Raw genomic sequence first — 16,500 nt, 5'->3', positions numbered from 1 at the left:
GTCCCGTTGAATTTCAGACAGAAGCCATTCATGAAAAATATCAATCTGTTTAGAGTCGTCATATGAATACAAGCCACCCTGACAGAAGAATGTGTGGAAAAAAATATATTTTCACACACGCACACACACCGATTCTCTAGCCTTTTTAGCCTCAGCCTGAACTATTACAAATATGCCATATCTTAATCCTTACCCTAACGCCAACCTGACCCTAATTCTAATCCTGACACTTGAACACATCTTGAACCTCAAAATCACCTGGGGACCAACAATATGTCCCCACAAGGACAAGTGTCCCCAACATGGTAGTATTTTCCCAAAAGTATAGAAGTATAGCCCCACCAGTAAAACGCACACATTATTATTATTATTATTACAATAATAATGAATTATGCACAGTACGTAGAAATGTATTCATGTTCTTAAATGTGTTACATAACGGTCCATTGTCATATCCTTCTATGGGGCCCAGAATTCCCAGTATTTTTTTTAACAACAAAACACCAGACCTTATGCTACACAAATTAAAAAAGGTTGGATTTGCTCTGACCAGGCCTGCCTGCAGTCCAGATTTGCCCTCTACTGACACTGGAAATAATGACAAGAACAGTCAGACAGCAGTCTCTACACAGTGTTATAAAACTTCATTATCAAATATATCATTTAAAATATGCAAAAACCTTGACTAAACTTCTTCCTCCTCCCTTGCCTCTTGGTGTTTATTTATTATTAACATTTTCAAATAAAACAAATTTGTTCAGTAAAATATTATACACCATATACATGGCCTTCAAGGGTTTAACTGACATTTGGGTTTGCAATGTTTTTTTTTTTGGGGGGGGGTGATATTTTCCCTGCGGTTTAATCATTTAAATAAGTTAATTTAAATATCAACTCAGACAACTCAACACTATCAGTACAATATGTGTAATTATATGGCTGTATCATCTGAAAACCTGAACAGTTGGGAGGTGAAGGGGGGGGGGGGGGGGGGGCACGAGAGGGGAGAAAAACGTCTCTCTGGGAGGCAAATCCCACAGTGTCTTCTATTCACAGCCAGCTACATTGTGCTTTGCTGCTGTCTCTCAAACGTTCATGCAGTTCACTTCTTTTTTTTCATGTGGGGTCCTACTTCTAGTGATAGTCGGGGAGGGTCTCTCCCTGGTCCTGGCTCTGTGATAGAAGCAAGCAACCAGGCGACACAATGTGAGAGCAGGGCCTGAAGACGGAGGGGGGGCCTTGTGCGCTCTTAACGCCACTCTCAGGAAGCGGGGGACAATAAATCAATAGACTGTCCCTCTCCAGTAGGGGCCAAATGTAAACAAATTGAAAAGGACGGAGAACAAAACAGTTTGGTGAGTGAAACAGACGTACTCAATAGGCCACTGCTGCAAATGCAATGCCTTTGTGAGCGCTTCCTCCCGGCTCTCATGTTGATGCGTGCCACTCCGAGAGAAAGGACATGTCATAGAAAGGTAGCCCACTTCGAATTTTGATCGGGAAAAACAACAGGTGCAGACAGTATTTAGCAGGCTTTAAAATGAAATCAGCGGCGGAATGAGATGCACTCATCGTTGCAGGTAGTTTAATTTGCGAGAGCACTTCATCTCCGAGACCTGCGCCGATGAGCTGCGACAACATCTTACAGCGTATAACATGCGGTGCTCAAGGGCACAGGCACAGATCTGTGTGCACGTCAAGGCTGCTACCACAAGGTAAATTAATGAATCTTTTAAAAGGTTTCGATTTTTTTTTTTTTTAGAAAATGAGAGGATCTGTTGTAGCTTTTTATCAACCCTCTTCATATTTCACTAAGGTGGAATGGGGCACCACATTTGCGAGGCAGAACTAATGCTATATAAATCTCAAGTAATAAGCACGCCCCAGGGACATCATCTAAATGAAGATTTTACACCAATTTAAACCTGCCTGCAATTTGGTTCCCGCCTTAAGTGCATTTGTTTAACAGGTGCCTCAGATGCAAGTGTTTTCATACAAAGTGTCGCTATGTCTCCTTTATTAATTTCTGGATTGCAAGTGGGCGGGCAGCAGGGGGACTATGAAGAGAGAGGGGAGTTGACAAACACTAATCAAAGGTTGAGAGTGGGCCGATTCTACCACTGAACCAATGTACAAACGCTTCATTTGCAAACTAATGATTTCGAGCCCCCCTCCCCGCAATCTGTCTGAGGTCAACTCCTGTGTATTTTGGATATGCTTGGCTATTAGCGTCACCCAGAGCTTCAGATGTGTCAAGTCTGCTCCCCCTCCAGTGATAGTCACCTACTTTAATTTCCCTGCAGGCCTCAGAGGGGGATGAATTCAACCAAAATCACAAGCTGTTTTGTTGGCAATCCTTTGTGGCCTATAATGAATCTAATGANACGGGGGCGGAGGGGGGGTGCAAAGGACGCAGGCGAATACATTTCAACCACGCTGTGTGGCTTTTACTTGACGATTTGTGACCCACAACAATGGGACAATGGCCAGTGTTTTTGTACCCTTAATTTGCCTTTGTGTTTCGGCTTCATCTCTTTCAACGCCAAGCATTGAAAGTTGTCAGTTGAAGAATAACTGCTGACTCCACAGTCCGTCAGACAAAGAGGCGGGGGGGTTAAGATGAATCCCTAACTATCAGGCAGTCAGAGGAGCAGAAAGGGAAAGGGGCTCGGAGGCAGACACAGACAAGTCATATATATAGAATTAGCCGGGCTGCCCACACCAGCCCTGGAGCGTTTCCTCTCTCTCTCTCTCTTCACAACAAACACTGTGCTTCCACTTCTTAAAAGCTGCAGACATTTGGATTTGGCCCCAGAGCAGTGTTTGGCACCTGCATTAGAGAGGCTCATCTGATAAGAACAGATCACAGTGAACGTAAAGGCCCTGTGGAGTTAAAGAACTGATGTCTAACTGGACGTTCCTGATTCTACAGAGTTCTAAAACTGTGGTTTTTAAGTACGTAATCAGTATAAACAACAGTACTGCAGACATTAAAGGTATACATTTGGGGGTTTATATTGTTGTTTGGTAATAGGTAGAATGTACCCTGTACACAGACTGAAACCCTACTTTGAGAACCACTTTGACAGACCCAAGTTTTTATGTTTCTAACATGTTCTGATACAACAGTGATGCATCCTTAACCCCCCCCACCCTCCCCCAACAGTGCATCATGTTTCCCATCTAATGTATCAGTTTTACCTCCACCTTGGGTCAAAACCAGAAGATAGAATCTGATCAATTAACAGCCAAGTTTTTCCCATTCAAGTCAGATCCTCAGATTTACACACTCATTGGCTCAAGTGGACACAGCTCGACTAATGACAGTCACACATGAACTTTTAAGAGCTGTAGTGAACGCCGGGTTAATGATAAAAAAGTTCTGTGTCACCGCTTCATGATGGTGTGCTCCCCGGTGCCTGTAATGATTTCTTTTCATAAACATGCACTGTGCTCTCCTCCACCTGGCAGCTGCCTCTGTGCATATGAGATTACTATTATGCATCTTCCAATCCCGAGGATAAACATCTCTCTGCACTTTTGAAGTTTTCAAGCATGAGGCATATTTCAGCGCCATGTGACTTAAGCAGCCCCTTCAGGTATCACTTGCAATCTCCCCTCATTCTATATACATTGTTCAACTTTAATGGGTATCTAATTTGTGTTATCAGCTTACAGGGCAGTAAGTAATAATTTGCATGGCTGCTCTAAGCAAATATGCCTCCATAAGCATCTCACAGTATAGACACTAGAATGGATTAGCTGCCATATTGGCTATGCCCCAACGGTCAATGCTTTTTAGAAATAAGGGGAACAGATAGTCTAGTTTGGTGGCAATCATGTTGTTGGTGGGGGAAAAAAAGCCTCTGTATTCACCGTTAACTTTCTCTATCTCTTTATGCAGACGATATGATTGGATAAAAGCCTTCATTTCACAGCCTGTAATGAAATCACATCTATGATGAAATTTACACCCACGTCAGTGATGTTCAACAGCCATTATTGGAGGCTTGTAATGAGATGGTGTTCTTTTTTTTCTGTCAACATAAAACCTCTTCTGGTTACTAGAAAAAATGTAATTTAACTTCTCAATTATCTTATTATTTTATATATAATAAAATTAGATTAGCAAAGGATTATTCAACAAACAGAGTCTAATCCTGACAAAAACAATATCAACATGAGGCTCATAATCTGTCTATTCTGTATCTGTATCACTGTTATGATCAAAAACTAAGAAAACATTTTTTTCCAGTGATCGCCAGAAGTTTGTCATATCAAAATCACACATACACCCAAGCCTAAAAAGGTTGTTAACCACATAGAAAAAAACAAAAAACAAAGAACAACATTCTATCATTTCTACTACGGTGAATGTCGGTTGTTCCCCACTTAGAACTCTTTATTTTTTTTAAGGGTCTGGTCCAGCGTTACGTTAAAGAACAGTAGAACTGATTCAGTTGTGCTCATGTCCTCTGTGTTCCCAGTGGAACCACAGGGGAAACAGTGATGCATTTAGGAGAGTCACTTGCGTCAGGCATGTGTGTTACGCCTGTTAGCTCAGTAGACAGCTAATTGCCATGGTGGGTGGTTATAGTGCTAGGAGCCTGATCTTAGAAATATGTCATATTTCTTAATGGGACGCACAGATGCAAATGACGCGTGACAGACTGTGACCAACAGCACCAGAACAGAAACACGGTTAACTTCAGAAATGTTCTTGGCTTCGAGATGTCACTGCTGTGAAGACAACCCACTGTTTATCTATTTATTTATTATTTTCTATAGTTATTTTTGCTCATGGGCCAATATGGCAAAAGACATCTGACAATAATAAAAAAAAGACTTTACTGAAATAGTAGCATGCCAGATTCGGCTTTGTTAGGGGTTCTTTATATTATGCTTCCATGCTAGCGGGCATTGTTGGCCTCATTACGTTAGCTGCTGCTAGGAGTTCATGTAAAAAGTGAAACCTGGAATGTCCCTACCCTGAATGGAAGGAGCACTCAGGTAGCGCGACCTAATTCATATTCTTAGAAGGATTTGTAATTTGCAAAGCATATCAGGTATCTGACAGGAGGGCACAGCCTCTTTAAAAGTACGCTATTCAAAGTTGCTACAAGAGTCTGAAAAGCTCGTCCATAAAGATTGATTAAAGTCGTAAAGATTTTGCATCAAATGGAGCGGCCTGATTAAAGCTATCCGCCGCTGCTTTTTTTTTTTTGCATCAGACCTGTAATCTCCCTCACGTGGTGAAATTGTTGTTAATGCAGGAATAATATCAATGCAAACTATATTAATAACCACGGCGAGAGAAGCGGGGAAAATGTCACTTAATCAATGAAAACAAATCATGCACACCTTGCTTTGATTATGTGCAAGAGTGTGAATATTAATGTGTGAGTCTGAATCAATGCCAGGGTTGCATGTGTCGCCTCCAGTGTTTACTCATAGTTAAGACATTTCTTTCTTTTATATTTCTGCTGCAGCTTCGGAGAGCGATCAATGCAATACTAAATAGAGATATGATACCCGCCATTATAGCAATTCAACGGCGGCAACAAAACACCAGCGATTGCGTTATTGTAAACTGCGGAGATGGGATGTTCAAATTTCAATTAACTTTGGTTTGTGTTTGCTGATATTAATTAAGAGGGCTTCATGAAAGCACACAATAAAGACAGGTTTATTGTCTCAGATTATTCTCATGAAAGCAGCATTAGTATGTAGGACAAAGCTACCTAATTACCTGGCATGGGAGGCAAGACATTACACGGGGAACCTTTTGATTTGTGGGAGGTAATAGCACTGGGCTAGAAACAGATTCTTCATTTCATTATTTGATAAGAATGGCTTTAATGAAAATATCAGCCCAGGAGCAACACGAGTCAACGCCACCACTTGGGTGTGGAAAAAGAAGCAGAAAGGGAAAAGGCGCTCGGAGGAGTGGTGCTGCACTCAAGAAATTACCTCATGACTGGAGTTCATTAAATAAAATGTGAAACACAGCTGGTGGGCTAATGGAGGTCAAATGTATAAGCGGCGGGATGAGTGTAAGGTGATGTGGCAATCACAGACAATGCAGCGCCTCGTCTCTGACAGGTTAATGAAATGCCTGCCGCTAAGTGTTGTTGCGGCGCTCCGGTCCGCTCTGCCACAGTGAGGCTTCTCTTCCCCTCGTCTGCAGTCAGCGGCGTGACAGTGTTGTATCAGTGTCACTGAAAGCAATCATAACATTCCTTTCCTCCAAGTCCTGGGTTTGTTTGAAATTCCCTTGGCAGCAGAATGCTTCAGGGGGTCAAGCACACCAAATCTCCCAACAATAATGGGCCAACTATCAGTTACATCTCTCACCTGTAATCATTGGCTGGCATTAAAAGCATGGCTTTCTTTCTGCGGAGCATACTTGACTGTGACTGCTTTTGAAATGAGTATAATGTAATCTGTGCCGCAGATATCTACGGCTATTGTGCGTCTATCCCAGCAGTGAATGGTCAGACCTATCGGTTACTCTCTGGAGGTGATGTATGCTCTCTAGAACAAAGATTCCAAACAGATAAAGGCTATAATGTGCTCTTCATTCCGACTCTCATTTTTCAGGGAATTTTGTTTTGCAAAAACACTTTAGGTCCTTCCAACATTGTTTCCTCACCAAAAGGAGGAAGGTCTTTATTTACATCAAAAGTTTGTAATAAAACTCTCTAGAAAGCACTGGCGGTGACGTCAATGGTTTTCAGGTACGCTAAGATTTGGCCACATGCAGGGAGTGCAATATTATATGTCAATTATAAATCGATCTAAAGTGGAGCCAACACTGAGGCTGCAGGCAGAGCTGAACGTGCCGAGGACTTGGACAGGCTGCTGCCTGACGTGACTGTTGGGATGACGCTCCTACAAATATAGTGGACAACATCGTTTCGAAAAAAATAAAAAATAAATAAACTACTGGTCACATATAAAATTATGATAATGGCCCAAAGAAGCATTTTTGATTAGTTTAATAACTATATTAATTGAACTCAGTAATTAAATATTATTTCTGTTCATTTTCTTACATCCTTTCCTGATATCCCAGTCTCGCACAGTGTGAACCTGTTAGCTTCTAGTCCGGGCGTGGTGCCAGTTAGAAGCTAAATGAAGAAAAAAAAGAGGAAAATTACTAATTTAAATAGTTGATCACATTTTTGCATTTGCATTTAACATAAATTAGTTAAATTAACAAAATAAAACTGTCATTTGACAATGCATAACAAAGCTGTTATATTATATATGACACTTATATACAAAAGGGGGCGCTGCAGAAATATTTTGGGCACCCCTGGTCTACAGTCAAAGAAGAGACGAGGAAAAGGCAAAAAATATATATATATACTGATGGAAACTCATTTAGGAAACTGTTGCTACAACCCCATTAAAGGAGCAGTACAAGGTGTTAAAAAACAGCGTTATTATTGCACCAGTCTGAGTGCCAACACCAAAATCAAGAAATGACAACAACCACCAGTCATGCACTTGGAAACACAGCAAGAGAATACATTTCTGGCAAATGTGTGCGTCTGTTTTCATGCATGTTTAAATCCCAAAAATCTTGACAAAAGAGGCTCCTTTGGTGCGTCGTCGTCATCCAAAATCAACTGAGTGAATTACACATAAATTTCCCATCGCAACATAAACCGTAATGACATTATCTCTGACACATCATTTTTTTCAGTTTGTATTCTGTTACTGTGATTTATGCCAGATCATCTGCCTGTCTGTCTATCAGTGTTTTATGTTCACAGTAAACCCTTTGAATATTATAATTATAACCCCAAGAACAACCATTCTCCATCAGATGTACAGCAGATAACGTCAGTCTAGTCCAAGAAGCAGCAATATCATCTTTACTGCCCATGTATTGAGGTTAAACAGGATGATCTCCACAGATTAGGATTCAACATGAGCTTTGACTACATTTAACACAGAAGAGCAAGTGAGGAAACAGCGGTAAGTGATGAAAGTATTAGGGTCTGGAAACGCAAACGGGAAAGAAGCTATTTCAGTAATTATAGTCACATACGAAATGTGTTCGTTTTTTTTTTTTATCCCAAATGATCCGGCATCACCGTCATTGTCCGGTGGGAGTTAACTTTTAGACTGTTTACGGGCTCAGAGGCCAGGCATGCATCTGAAGCCACATAGGCAAGATAATGTCTCCCAGGCTACAAAAGCAGGCAAATCACTGTGCATTAAGACTGAACACACAAAGGACAACAATGGCTTGCATAAACACTATTTAGAACCATTCACATGGCATTGAAGAGAGGGGCGTCGACTCACTATTGCTGCAAAGCCGGCACATTGTGCGGAGGTGAAAAGAAGTCTAATGAACAGGAAGCCTTATTTGAGAGAGCTGACAGTAACCATACAACAGCCGCATTGTGCACTTGTTACCGACCCTGTGGGTCTCTACATTTGGAGAAATGATGAGAAAGTAACCCCCAAAGACACAGTGGGCCCTTGGACCCACGTAAATGCCAGCCAACAATAATGGGGGACACAGGCTGTCCCCACCTTTACCCAAAGCTGCACGTTTACATGCACAGAACATCAACCGCTCTCATGGCCAAGGATAAAAGCCCCCCGGCCAGATGGAACTTTGAAGTAAATTTGGGGGGTAGTTTGCCACCAAACGACACAAAAGGGTGAAATTTGGGGGCGGGGGGAGAAAGAGGGGGGAGGAAGGAGTGGGGGGGCGGGGGGGGAGCAGGGGAATCATGCATCAAAACGGTGTCATACATTTTAAATGACACCAAAAGTTAGAAACTTTTTTGTGCACCGGGCTACCTCTCTCTCTCACACACACACACACTAACACACACACACAGAGTGAGAGAGGGACTCATATTATGCCCCCTGCCTCAAGCTTCATCAATCTTCCACAAAGGCATGACATCACCAATAAGCATAGCCTTTTATGGCTTTAAGCAATAAGCCTCATTTACTGATGAGATAAGCCCATGCTTTTGTCTCGCCCTCCACTCTGCCTCTTTCTCTCGCAGCTGAGGAATCAAACGGCACTTTTGGAAGGTAACAGAGCATGCCCAGGATTTGGGGCTAAAGCAATGCAAAGAGGCTTCCTATTTGGTGCGCTTTTCAAAGGGCCACATTAGCCCGTTTAGTTCAAAGTAGCAGGGTCAGGTATAATTACAAAAGCCTCTCCGTTCCCTCAGACCACTTGTTGTGATCTCGTTTCCCCGCATGAAAGAGTTTTCATTAGGACGGCCCTTTGATTGGGGTTTAATAGTGAAATATATTCAACCTCAGTCAAGTCAGAGTAAAGACACACGGACCTGTGGGTTCACGAAGCAGCAGCTGTAGCCCTGCCGTCTAATTATTGTTATTGTTTGTAGCAGCGTTAGTGGGCCAAGTCAGCGGTCACTAAACTGCTGAGACACTGTGATGCAGCACGGCTACTAAGGCTGTTTACATACTACAGTGCAAGAGTGAAAATAGAACATGCTGGAATGTTCCATACAATCACAACAATGTAACCCCATTAGACATACAGTACTTATATGGCAACTAGAGCTGTATAGTGGTGTGTGTGTTTGCAGTGAGACTGTGGTTTATTTGATACTTTCTCATAGAAGTAAAAAAAAAAAAACCCAGAAAAGATGGTAATGATGGGAGGAATTTAATTTGACTGATTTGACTATTGTTTGACTATGACCTTTTGTATTCAGTTTGCCACATTAAAGTGCAGTTTTCACTACCCTCTTAGAGGTGTACAGCCTCACAGATGAGCGCCATAACACCCAGGTATCTCAGCGTCAACTCTGCTGCTGACACCTCTGTCAGGTGTGGTTTCAACAAACAATCACGTAAACTACAGCTTTACCCTCAGTTCAAGTTATCCAAATTGTATTTCTAGTACCCCCTGCAGGGTAGACGGAGGGACTGACATGCTTTACCAACTTTACCAACACTGGCTTAGTTTGGTTTAGCAGATCTTTAAGTGCCATAACCAGGATGTTACTATAACATCACAGACTGTATATAAACAGAAATGTATACAATTTCAAACAAAATTCAGAAATAATGAAAGATTTCACACTTGAACATTGTCTTGTTAGGCTTGAAGATACCTATGATGATTTTTGTTAATAGTTATAATGAAAAAGCAAGACAAATAAGCCCAAGATAAAGGCTTATTTATTCATGTACAGTTTTTTCATGTCCACCTCCTCGGTCACTCAGCCCCCAGTTTGGACTCCACACACCCTTCTCTGTTGGGAGCTGCCTGCAGCCCTAGTAACATGTGGCAAACATGCACTTTTCTCACTTTATAAAGTGTGTCAGAGTTAAGAACTCCGTCTAACTAGGTTGTTCCATCCATCTAGAATATATAGAAGCAACGCATTCTAATTTGAGCTTCTATTTTCAACAAGATAAAAAGCCATTTTCACACACACTGCTGCCGGTGTCACCACACGCACCTTAAAGAATGTAGCTTGTTTGTTTTCCTTAGCTCTACACAGAGTCATGTCAGGCCTTGGGAACCTGTCACATACTCAGTTTGTAGTCACTCTAGAAAGGCTGAGCGCAGTCNTGTCAGCAGCCACGAACAAAGCCGCCATAGTTAATTCTCCTAATTTCACTGCAGCCTGTCGAAATCCTGTTCTCCCTTTCTCCTTCTCTTCAACAAGTACTTTATGCTGGGATCAGTCAGGTCTGAGTCGCCCACAAAAAAACCTGAGGCTCTGGCTTCATCGTCTTTCAGCGGCGGGTTTGACACTCCCCAACTCCCTGCCATTCAGGCGCCTGCACCATGCAATTTGTTTCCATTTGTCAAACAGCAGTATATCCATCACAAAGGAAAACGCTGGCACTACAGAAAGTTTGGAGGAAACAACATTGTTTCCTCACCTTCAGCGCATCCCTCCGACTTCTTGTTTACTGGGCCGCAACAAAACAAGCCGTAACAATTTACACCACCTTCACTTGTTGTAAATACTTTTCACATTGTTCATCTCTCAGCTGACGACAACATATCTGTGACTGAATGGAGCAGGTATCACATCTTCAAATCAGCATCGCTTTTTTTTTTTTCCTCAACGTGTGGAGGCTACAGGAAGAATGTGTCGTCTCATTCACCACTGGCACATTGTGCAGACTCTTTATTTTGTGTTTTATTTCTTTGGGATTAAACTTCATTGTGTGGACAGCCAGGTTTGTCACGCATTTATTGCTTTTTGTGCAGGATTTCAGATATGTTGCACAAAAAAAAAAACAGCAGCATTATTGGGACAACGTAGGAAGGTATCTGGTTAATAATAGTTATTATGTAAACTTTGTTGTCACCATTCTTGTTCCGGCTGTTATCGAGGGCGGAGCAGAGAGGATATATGCTGACTCTGATGTAGATAGTGCCACGAGTATTGCTATTGTGGCAGCTGCCGTGCGGTGCATTCCCTGATAGGGTTTGCGTGCTGTCAATGCCGTGTCAGGTGCATTAGCACCTCAGAGACCCATGATGCTCCAGCTGCTATGTGTCTGCGTCTCCCCGGGGCCCCCTGGCCACCAGCCTGACACCCGACACAAAGTAATCACAGATCACAGCGTTTAATCACTGAAACAAGCACTCCAGAGGACCCCACTGTCAATATCCCACTCTCTCATTATCTGTTTGGATTGCACATCCACACTGTCAGATAAACAGAGTGGAAAATTAAGATTAAAAATATGGTAATTTCATTTCAGGCAGCAGGCTCCCCTCACTGGCCCATTATGCTATTGATTACCACTGAATTCAATTTCTCTTTTCAATGTAAACTTTAATCTATTCGCAAGCCAACAATTCAACTCCCCGGGGGCTATTTGAGAGTAAGTAACCATTTAATATGACGCTGGCTGAAGATTCACTGGCTTTAATGAATTGTGTAAATCACTCAGCTTTTAAAGGAACTGAAGTCTTGCAGTTCACAGCCCAAATCTAGGCCTGGATAAATACAGGCTTTTATATGAGGCTAAGTGTTCACTGACAGCCATCCTGAATACGTAATCACCTCTCGTCTTTATAGGGGGTGAATTTAACAGCTCCTCTCTGCAGCGTCTCTTCCTGCTTTCTGAGGCACTGATGGAAAAATGACATTGCAATTAGAATTTCATTGTCACATCACATAGCCAGTGTGATTCAGTAATGGAGTAAATAGCTCGGCCACTTAACCACAAGGAAACAAATTTAAAAAGAAAAAAAAAATCACTTGACTCAACATAATAATGACTAGGTTGTTTTCCTAACCACACAGCAATTTGTAGCATTATGGTCAAAAACCAGTTGTAATCACCGAGCTGCGGCACACACACATCATTCAGTCAGACAGAGGAAATGGTTTTTGAGTCAGTGTGGAGTCAAATTAAGCCGAGAGTGAACCTTCACACAGACAGATTTATTTTTGGTAAACTGAATTCTCTGTCAGTATGTGAATGTCAAAAATATATGTTATAATGTTTACATTTTTGGTAACAAAACAGTTCAAAACTTACAAAAGTAATTTCAACAGCAAAGAACAACAAAAACAGAAAGTACAGAAAATGTATCAAAGGCCCCTGTAAAAAATAAAATAAAAATTAAGATGGGCCTAAAATAAAAAATGTCGTTTCCACCTTACCTGTTGTGAGTCAGTATTACTCACTTCATAAAATGACAAGCTCCATTTCCACTTTTCCTGACAAGAGCTGAGGTAGACTTAAAAATCCAATTGGTAAAAAGGTTCCTAGATAAAAAAAAAACCAAAACAAAAAACGGTGCAATTACACACAATCAATTGTCTGATTAAGGCACAATAATTAACATTGGTGTCACTGCTGAGTTTGTCCTTGTCTTGTCATGGATTCACATAAAAAGACCAGGGTTCCTGCAAAACAATGTCTGCTTTAAAAGAATAATTAAAGCCAACTATTTATTGCACTGGGGTGAATACATCTAATATATGCAGCAGCGCAGGACTGGAAATGCAAGGGTGGCTGAAAAACACACATACACACATACACACACACACACAAACATAGTGGAGGGTGATCAATAGACAGTGATGCAGTAAAGAGCTGTCAATACACAGTCTGCTCCAGATACTTCCTCTCCTCTCCTATGATTGAGACTAAAAGGATTATGAGGGCAAATGCAGGATGTGCTACACAAAAGACCCAAGCCAAAACGCAAAAAAGAAGGAACTTAGTGTAATTTTTTTTTTGTGATGGATTTGGTCAGCGGCAACCCCGCGCATCGACCCCGCGAAGCTGTCAGACAGACGTCTCAAAGATGATACAGTTGTCCTTGGGAGAGCTCACGTCTGTCGCCTGCTTTCTGTTCCTGTAAACCTGGGAAGTGCATCAGGGAAGCGGTGTCAACAGATTACAGTCTCACACACACACACACACAGTTCAATCTGATCTCATGATCTGTTATGGTGTGTTTTATGACGGATGCCGTCAGAGCCGGCGTAAAGGGATTTGTCACTCACTCAGGCGTGAAGCAGGGGCTCGTTTAGCCTCATAAACAACTGAGAAATGCAAAGGGATAAAAAATCAAGGATAATCACCGACCTTATTTGTTTTATCCTTGTCATTTGTGGGGGCACGGGGGGGTGGGGGAGGGTACACTGCCATAAAGGAGAGCAGTGTTTTCAAAACGCTTGTTGTATTTATGGAAATACTTAAAAAAAAAAAAAAAAGTTCAGTCTCCTCCGAGATTCTCTTTCAACATGGACAAAGGTTCCATAGGTCCATATCAGATTATTGAATGTGTTTAAACCCTGACTGACAACTATAGAAACTTGACACACATCATGCGTGGACGTTGTCAGTATCTAATAAGTGGTGCTGGACAGTTATGGATGCGGCCGTAATCTGATCTGAGAACAGCAGCGCACAATAAAGGAAGGCAGACGCAAGGGGCTCGAACAATGTCACTACCAATCCTGCCACTGTGCGGGGTAAGACGACACTAAATAATACCACAGTGTGCTGAGTCTTTGAAATCAGTATTTTACTCATTTCACTCCTCTGGCTGAGGAGATACAGCTCTGCTGATAAATTTGTGCACGGGACAGAGAGAGAAAATGAAATGATGCCCACTTTTTCTTATTTCACAAAGACCTGTTTGAAGTTGCAATATGGTATCTGTGGTGCCAGACAGATGCACATAGAATGGAATTGAACAATGAATAGCCGGCCCCTTATCTGCTCAGTGTCTGAAGGGGAAATACATCACAAATGAATTTCACAGGGGGAAAAAAATATGGACATTCTCTATTACTGTAATCCCCATAGAAAGTTTATCCCAAATCAGGATGGAGTTAAATCCAATATTTCAAGAATTGATACTGCTGTGGAAAAAAAATCATCTCTAAAATGATCTGGGAATTACTTTAGGAGGAAAGAAAAAAAAAGACTATACAGAGAGTTTCAGTGATAAATATCTGTGGATGTAAATCTACAAAGCAAAAATTTCTCTGTTGAAATTAATGTTAAAAGTACGTCGCTGTAGTGCGACTTTAAATTAAGATGGTAATCGAGTGTCTTTGCTTTGTCAGGGTTATGCACATCATCTGTTGCTTAACTGTATTTTTTTTTTTTCGGGCCAAGAAGTACGGTCTGGAGTTAAGGGGAGAGTCTGGGATTACTGTGACACTACTGAGCTCCATTTAACCACAGGTCTGTTCTCAGACAAAGGTGGGTGGGGCTACCTGTTTGGCTGTGTGCAGCAGTGAGACGGCCTCAGCTCTGCCTGTCTGTTGGACCATCTGGTAAAAGAGCCCTTCCTGGTTCTGCAGGAGCACATATGGCTCATCGTACTCCTGGATCCTGCCAGCATCCAGAACCTGCAATCATACAAACAATGCAGGGTGTGTGAGTGCGAGGCGCCACCTGTATACTTTACCTCTGAGAAAACAGACATTTCAGCTGTTTCACTGCTGAGTGATGCATGCAGACGGTGCAGGTCGAACGGGGGAACCAGTAGTTCTCTGCACCCCTGAACCATCCATTTCGTGTGACTCATGCAAAGACAAACACCAGCGCCTGTTTTTCTGCTCGACACAGTCACTGACAATGAGTGGAACCCGTTGGCAGAGTGAAAGTCGTCTTCGCTGACACTCACAGACTGCAGATCAGCCATTGAGCCGTGTGTTTATCCTAGCATTTCGGTGGCTCAGGGGTGGTCTTCAGTCAAATCCCACAATCACACCTTGAAGACGCTGTAGTAAATAACCATAATTTCTGTGTCATCCTATCCTATAGAAACCACACAAAGAATAGTGCCAATTCAAATGGTTTGGCAAAGACTGCAATTATAACGCAGACAAATTTTGACAAAGTCGATCCCTTTGGGGAGGTAATGAGCAGTTTTGTTATCGTTAACGTGTCGTTTCAGGGAGTGCTGTGTCGGAAAGCGTGGTCGCTGCAGCTGCTACTGCTGTCATGATTTACAATTAGGACAGCAGGAGATAAAGTTTGTGTTTTTAAAAAAATATTGTCCAACTCGGTGTGGCCCAGTGACAATCTGTGGGCATTTAACACCAACGTAGGTGTGAAACGGCCCCTGCTGTGCCACGTCTGACTTCTCTCAGCAGATCTTCGGTGTCGGGGGAGCCACCAGGTCATGCCCTGTCCTCCTTGGACAATTAACAAAGGCTACCACAAATGGCACTATAATTGTCACCTCGGCAGGCAGTAGTTGGAAAGGGCCAAAAATACGGTGGCCCCAGTGCAGGGTCAAGGCTGAGAGGTAAAACTGTGAAGGACAAAATCGGCCCCACAGTTAACAGTGTTAATCTGTGTAGAACTCTTTTGATAACTAGAGAAAAAAAAGAAGAGGTGTTTTTAAACTCTGGATCTGCTGTGTGTTCGTGGTGTGGTAGTAGACATTATATTACACCACCAATTCTCTCAGAGTGAAAATGGAGCTCAGTGTGTCCTGGGGTTTGTGCTTTTCTTGTCTTTATAATAAGGACAGACGGCAGCGCAGTGGAAATTTCCTTCCTTACCAGTATTCTGTCACAGTCAATGATCGTGTTGAGCCTGTGAGCGATGGTGAGGACGGTACACTCTTGAAACTTGTCCCGGATAGTCTCCTGGATGAGGCTGTCAGTTCTAAAGGAGAGAGGGAACACAACACCTTAGCACAAAAACTCTCTTCCTACAGAGCCTGGGGCAGGGATTTTACTCAATCCAGAACAATGGCTCATCAGAAGTGAGGTATGTGCACAAGTAGGCAGAAAAATAAAGGGGCTGACAGGCCCCAGAGTTTACAAAGATACAGGTGGTTTATCTTGTCCTGTGATTTTTCTCTCTATGGCTTCCATTCAGTTGAGTTTCTGCTCTTTGACATAATTAGTTAGAATTTAAAACAATATCAGAGAAATCAAATGTAAATGTAAATGGTTACTGTAGAAATAACTCATATATATATAACTCATATGTATATATATATATATGTATATATATATATATATATAT

The 16,500-nt window shown here is 42.0% G+C and overlaps 1 protein-coding gene across 5 annotated transcripts in view; it reads right to left on the bottom strand.

Moving 5' to 3' along the window:
* Positions 1 to 2,390: 2,390 nt before the first annotated feature.
* LOC103391835 (multidrug resistance-associated protein 4) overlaps positions 2,391 to 16,500 on the bottom strand; it is a 49,527-nt gene continuing 35,417 nt past the window's right edge. For 2 of the 5 annotated variants that reach the window (XM_017039814.2, XM_017039815.2), the window contains 3 exons: positions 16,029 to 16,134; positions 14,730 to 14,864; positions 2,391 to 7,130 (listed from right to left, as the gene is read on the bottom strand). In XM_017039814.2, the coding sequence (XP_016895303.1) occupies positions 7,044 to 7,130; positions 14,730 to 14,864; positions 16,029 to 16,134 (328 nt within the window). In that variant the 3' untranslated portion in view covers positions 2,391 to 7,043. Of the gene's footprint in view, positions 7,131 to 12,047; positions 12,116 to 12,372; positions 13,363 to 14,729; positions 14,865 to 16,028; positions 16,135 to 16,500 lie in introns of those variants that run through there. The other 3 variants (XM_008328270.3, XM_008328271.3, XM_008328269.3) reach the window with 3 other exon arrangements.

Source organism: Cynoglossus semilaevis, chromosome 16 (genome assembly GCF_000523025.1).
Source record: "Cynoglossus semilaevis isolate Cse_v1.0 chromosome 16, Cse_v1.0, whole genome shotgun sequence".
Taxonomy (NCBI): Eukaryota; Metazoa; Chordata; class Actinopteri; order Pleuronectiformes; family Cynoglossidae; genus Cynoglossus; species Cynoglossus semilaevis.
This window is presented reverse-complemented; position numbering and strand designations above follow the sequence as displayed.